General features: G+C 44.7%; 1 protein-coding gene across 1 annotated transcript in view; it reads left to right on the top strand.

Moving 5' to 3' along the window:
• The first annotated feature begins 69 nt into the window (after positions 1–69).
• NRG3 (neuregulin 3) overlaps positions 70–6,748 on the top strand; it is a 362,476-nt gene continuing 355,797 nt past the window's right edge. The window contains exons 1-2 of the mRNA XM_027649690.1: positions 70–215; positions 292–542. Of these exons, the coding sequence (XP_027505491.1) occupies positions 70–215; positions 292–542 (397 nt within the window). The remainder of the gene's footprint in view (positions 216–291; positions 543–6,748) is intronic.

The following is a 6,748-nucleotide window of genomic DNA, read 5'->3' as shown; positions in this document are numbered from 1 at the left end:
GGTGCCGTGGGCCGCGGGCCGCCCCGAGCCGGGCCGCGGGTGCCGGGGGGCCGCGGGGGCGCCCGGCTCATGGTGGTGAGGCGGGGGCTGACACGGCTGGGCGGCCGCGGCGTGGCCGCGGCGGTGGTCTCCGCGCCGCGGGGGGGAGCGGTGGGCTTGGAAAGGAAGAAGGGGTCCTGCCCCACGCCCTTGGCGTCCATCAGCTCGGTGGGGACGTACTCCTTGACGGAGCCCACCACGATCCACTTGAGCAGCATGAGGCTGAGCCCCAGACCGATGAAGCCGATGAAGAGGGGTACCACGCACAACCACGTCTGCGCCCACGGCGCCGCCCGCCAGCAGCCCCCCCGGCACCCCCGGCCGCGGCGCCCGGCCACCGCCCGCCGCCCCCAGCACCCCGCCGCTGCCCGCCTGGCCCACTGCGGCACACGCTACCTCCTCCTACAAGATCTACGTCCACGACTCGGCGCCGTCCTGGACCTTGTCTCCCTTCCAGGAGTCGACCACCACCACGCCGGAGGCCAGCACGACCCCCAAAACCCGTAAGTGATGCCGCCCGCCCGCGCCCTCGGGCCGCCCGGAGCGCGCGTCGCCCCGTCCGGACCCGGTGTCGGCCGAGCGGCGGCGGGGTCGGGTCGGTCCGGGGCGAGGCGCTGGTCGGGCGCGGCTGCCGTGTCGCTCCCGTGCGGTTGCTGCCCTGCGGGAGGGAGGCCGGAGAGCTGCGAAGTTTGCGCTTCTTTTTCCCTCCCCCGCTTGCGCCCCCACTCCCCCGGCAAGTTCCCTGCTTTTGTGATGGATGTTGAGGCAGGAGCAGCCATTTGAGGTGACTGGTTTTTCTTGTGGTTTTTAGGAAAGATGCAGATTCCCCCCCTTTTCCCTTCCAGGCTGGTCTGCGAAAGGTATTTAGGAGATGCTGGGAAGTATCTGAGCGAGAGGGATCGTTGATGACAGACCCAGAAGGGGCAGTGGGGAGAGTGGTCCTCGGGAGGTGCGGAGTGGGTTGTGCATGTGCTTGTCTGCTGGTGAGTTTGGTTTCCCGCACACTCGTCTCCCTTGAAATAGAGGAGAGCGGGCTCCGCAGGGATGCTCCCTCCGTCCCAGCGCCCGGCTTCTGAAGGAGCTGCCTCCAGCTCCGCCAGGAAGGAGCCCAGGGCACCCCGCGGATATGCAGACGCAGCCCAGCGCTTTGCCGGCTCCCGTGTGTAGCCTCAGCACCGTCTTGCCGTAACTGACTATTTTTTTTTTAAGCAGAGGAGGGGGCTAGTTCTCCGATTGATGCTTGGTGGCTGGTTCTTTCCGCCCTCCCGAGCACAAACTTAAGGATTCGGGTTAAATCCGAAAATTCATTTTGTCTCTGTGTATCAACTTTCAGCTTCTCATAAAGGTTACTTAGGACAAATGCAATCATTGCCAGAAGAACTTCTGTGTGGTGCTATTTAGTAAAGTGCTCAATTATACTGTGTTATAGTAATCTTCTGCTTTTTCTTGGATGCAGTGGAGGAAATGAAAAGCCGGGTGTCCTCCATTAACTCTTAGTTGCTGCTGCTAGGAACATCAGTTCAACTGAATGCTACCACCTGATCACTTCTACAGCCTAGCGTTCCCCTTTTGCGTGCTAATGTATGGCTATTCTGCTGGAGGATTTTGTTAGCAACTAATTTGAACTTTATTTTGTCTGTTAAATCTATTTGCTGATTAGCACTAGGGCAGAGAGTATAGGCAGAGCGAGCTGATCTTGTGAATTGACAAAATCGGGAGAAGAACAGCAAATTGGATATGAATGTGTGGGTGGGTGTGCAGGTGGCGGATGGCTGGGAATGATTACGAATAAAACTATCACTGAATCAGAAGAGCAAACAAGGCAGTAACTCGTTTCTCCTGTGTCTGCTACGGTAATTGACAGAAGCATCCCTTGCAGGTGTGTCTGAGCCTGCTTGGTCTGTAGGTACAACCTATGGAAGTCAGAAGTTACCAGAAGGAAAATCTTTTGTGGAGCTGAACCCAACCCATTTCACTGAGGAGTAGGGAGCTGTATAGGGCACTTCTTAGGAGCAAAACAGCAAAGGAAGCTAGATTTTCGACCTGTGTCTCTGTTTTCAATCCTTGTGTGAACCAGATATGTTACGTGGTGCTTCAAGCTGCTGTGACCTGTGTGCGTGTGGCTGGGCTTGCCAGGTGGGTTCTGTCACGGTTTAAGTGCTCACTTGCAATTTCTTACTTTCTCCTCTTTCTCTCTCTTTGGGTATGTAAGAGAAATCCACATTAATTTCTGCTCTTCTATGCTGTCTCCTTACAAAGTCTAGAAGGCAGGAATATCCTGATTAATAAATAATATTCAGCTGGCAGGACTCTCCTCCATGGCAGACACACCAAGGAAGACGAAAAACCACAATCTTGAAATGTTCCTGGCAGTTGCAGAGCCTCCTAACTATTTTTTGTTTTAGGGAGACTGCTAATACCTTTTACAGCAGGGTGTTTCCCTTCATTAAATGGAGCTCAGTTATAGGATGGAAATGCAAGAACTGCAAATCCAGCAGAAATTGACCCTGTTTGGGCACATTGATAGCAGAGATTATCATTAATGGAAGATTAAATAGATTACATAAAAAAGGATTTGAATTTGTAGGGCATGTGGACATTTTTTTAAAGCCTACAGCTGTACTCTCCAGATACATATAAGCATCTCTGAGGATACATGTAAAATTCTTTGAGGCTGCAGTATCCACTGGAGGGGAGAGAGAGGAGAAATGCAATCTTTTTGCTGTGAACTGCTGACATGGTGTGACCCCAAAGCAAGTATCTGCATCTGCCACTAACAGCTCTTAGTAAGAAAGGGAATTTTTTAAATCAAATTCATCCTAATTTCCCAGGTTGAGCTGCATGTTCCTTCTGTGCCCGTTGCTCCAGCTGCTATTGAAATGAAAGTCATGGATCCTGTTGTACCATGTGAATACAAAATCGGACATGATGAATCTCATGCCCCAGCTTTCAAAATAATGCACGCCCTTGTGTGATCCCCTGGCTTGGCAAGGCACATATGTGGGCAGGAGTCATAGGTTATTTAACATTTCACAGCTTTTAAGAAAAGAAGCAGCTGCTTGTATTTATACTGATTTGTGTTGCAGTTTATTTAATTGTTTTAACATGTTAAATGGGCTCAAAATAGGATTTAGGAAAATGGAAGGCAAATCAGGAGTTATTTCTCCAGAAAGCTGTATGATTGCCCACCTGAATGAATGTTGGTAAAGCCTTTTCTCTGTGTGTGTATTCATCTGAGGAGATGTTGTGAAATCTCTCTTTTTTGTGGGTGTGCATAATGACAATAATTCTTGGTTGTGTTTCACTCAAAGTCAAGCTATCTGTTAGCTGTTTTGAAAGTTCTTGATGAAGATCCTTCAGGTTCTGACTAAGCAAAAGCCACTTACTCATCAAATCTCACTCTGTATCTTGTGCCTGCATGTGTTTTCCATGATCATATAAGACTTATGGCTTTTCAGCATTAGCCTCTTCATCCAGTGCTCAGCATAAAAGTTAATCACTGATTTAGAAGGGTAGGCCAGCCTGTAGATCAGAAAAATCAACCAACTGACTGGAATATACCAGTGAGGTTTTATTTTTGTCAAGCCATTGGTTTAATTTTTAAAAAGTCATGCCCTGATTTTTCCAATATGCATTTTTCATGGTATTCTGGGTCCTTCAGTAATGTTATTATCTTTAAATTGAGATACTGGACTTATAAAGATTCCTGTGTGAATTCAGCTATGAAATAGCACTGTGGTTTCTCTCGTGTTCATATGACCAAAGGCTAATGCACAGAACTGAGGTCAGGCAGGTGGGACTCAACTAATGCATGGTAACCAAGAAAAGAGATGTTACAGAACACTCTAATCAATAAATCTTGTGAAGTCCAATTGCAGCCTTTTTTGGAGTCCAGACTTCATCCTGAGTATGCTTTGATTTCCTGCTAAAGATTTTCTGGTCCAGCCGTTTGTCCTAGTCATGTCTCTGACTGTTTGTTATGCACGGCATGGGTTCAAGTAACAAGCATCTGGCAGATGCACAGCTACCAGCACTGACATTTTGGTAAAAGCTGTTTGTTTTATTTTGCACTGACTCAAATATCTTTTTCACATTAAGGATGACACTTAGATGGAACTGCGGGGTTTTCACCAACTGGAGGGTGTTGTGGGAGGTGCCAAACCGTAGTAAAACCAGACCTACTCTTCCCAGAGCCCTAAAGCGTTCTGCCAACGAATGACACGTATCTGCGAACACTTCGCATTATGATCATGAGCTGTCATTGAAATCGAGGGGAGCACACGTGACTGGAAAGCACGTGCCTTTAGCATTAACTAAGATTAATATGCCAGTTATGTATCAATTTTAAGTATTTCAGAAGCTGCTGAATTGAAAAAAAAATACTGAGGCAAACAACTGGGAGTTTTAGGAGCACTGGCTTCTTATTTCCACTTACTTGCTGTTCACATACCTTCTGTCAGCATACCACAGAAATGATTAGATTTGTGTTTCCCATCTTAAATACTTGTCAACAGGAAGACTACCGTCAAGATAAAAATAACAGATACGGAATTGTAGCCACTCCACTGAAATGAAAATTATTGTAATTGTATTTTATTTTTTCACATTTTACAGCTATAACTTGCTTCATCTGTTTCAATTAAGTTGGATGACACTGGACTTAATTCCATTTTCCATTTATAATCTTCTTTCTAGTTAGGGACTAGTGCAGTTATCACTGAATTCATAGAAAAGTGGAATATTCAAGTAAGTCCCACTCAGATATGTACGTTGATTCTATTTGGATATATTTTACCTCTGTTGCTTTTATTAAAGTATTCATTGAAATCCTATGACCTAGGAAACTTTCATAGCACTGGCATGATGAGTGGAAGGGATATGGATGAAATTATTCCATGCTGATTTTTAACCCTGAAGAAACTTCTTTTGGGAACTGTATGGTTTCTCATTGATTTAACCTGTGATCACTGCTAAAAGCAAAGCCTTACATTTTATTTGGCATAAGTTTTTTACATCTATACAAAGACATTATGTGATATATTATATGTTGACAACAGAATACCATTATTAAATTAAAGTATTGATTCATTGCAAAGCCTTATGCTAAAGTAATGTCAACCCCACAGAAGTAATGTCTAAACCCACAGAAAATGGAAATTAAAAATTAAAGCAAAAGACCTGTCTCTATCTACAGTATTGTGTCTAGTGTTGCAGTACATTTATCATCTGACTCATTTCTTTGAAACCTCCTGCAAAGCCCAGTAAATACATGGATTGCCATGGATTTGACCTTGACTGTATCTTTAAATTTTATAGCCCATGTGGCTTTCAGAAGTACCTATAACATACTGGTGTTTGCTTTTGCTGATTTCTGTTGTGACTTGTACAGAAACAAACAGCACAAGGAAAAGTACCTGGTAAAATCTTATGGGACGAGTTGGTCACTTTTGTTTTTTTCTGAGCCTGGTGGTTTCTTTTTGAGCTTCTTTTTGGTTTGAACAGCTTTGCAGTACTCCAATTTGACTGTGCACGTGTGTGTGCACACACAAAACAGAAACATGTGTTTGTGTATTTGCAGTGTGCCACTTTTTGGGACTTCAAAGCCTGTAGTAACTCCAGGAGCAGTCTTTGCTAAACAAGATGGCTGCTTTGGTTCTGGTGCTTGTCCTTGCAGTGTAGTTCAGAAAAGAAGCCTGGTGGTTTCATAGTAGCTCCTTAGACTGGTGGCTACTAGAATGCTAAGTTGAAGTGCATCTTTTTTAATTTGGAAGTCTCAGGTTCTTCTGTGTGGAAGGGATTTGTTATCACTGTTGCTATTAAGCACAGATACTTTTTAATTATTATTTTGCATCACAAGAGTAGGAAAAACAATTAAATGCTTTACATTATGGAAGGGTTTCCTTCCTCTGAGGGACTTAATTCTTGGATTGATATGGTGAGAGTTAGAACTGTTGTTCAGAATGAGGCGGCTGCGCTTCAGATCAAAACTGGGGCTGTGTTTTTTCATTGCTTAGGACTGAATTTCCAAGGTGGATAGTTTATAAACCCGCTTTCCTACTTTTACCTTCCCCTTCTTACCTAATCTCAAGCCACTCTACTGAGTAAAGTACATCTTCAGTGGAGGAAAGTAGCTCCCTGTGAGGGCAGAGCAAGGGCACTTCTGACCTGGACAAGAGAGAGGAAGAACATTCAGAAGGCTCCTGGGTAATACAGAGAAAGTAAATGCACATGGGTGGGCAAGTGCTTTCTGAGTGGGTTTTTACTTTCTATCACACAGGTTTCTGGGGCCCTCTGGTAGAATGCATTCAAGAGGAAGAAAAAATGAATAAAGCAGCCACGAGGAAAATTAAAGTAGCAACTGCATTTATAAATTTCCGTGTCCTTTTCACGGAAGAAATACCTAATTGGATCGACTCTTCCTGGTGAAACTTGGAGATAGTAGGGAGAAATACATTAACTAAATGCTTATTTCTAACTGTTTAAATGTTTGTTTCTGAAACTTTGTTTCAGTATACTCAATATTACCCTAGTAATATTCAAAATACAGATAAAATAATTCTTCCAATATTTCATCTTTTCCATCCTCCAAGAGTAGTATTTTGCATTTCCAAAGCTGAGTTTCTTGTGTAGCATGGAAATAGGAGGATTCTGTGACTTTCAGGTCTTTTTTTACAACACATTACTCTTGATTCCATTTTTTTTTTCTCTT

Source organism: Corapipo altera, unplaced genomic scaffold, assembly GCF_003945725.1.
Source record: "Corapipo altera isolate COAL_440 unplaced genomic scaffold, ASM394572v1 53, whole genome shotgun sequence".
Taxonomy (NCBI): Eukaryota; Metazoa; Chordata; class Aves; order Passeriformes; family Pipridae; genus Corapipo; species Corapipo altera.
This window is presented reverse-complemented; position numbering and strand designations above follow the sequence as displayed.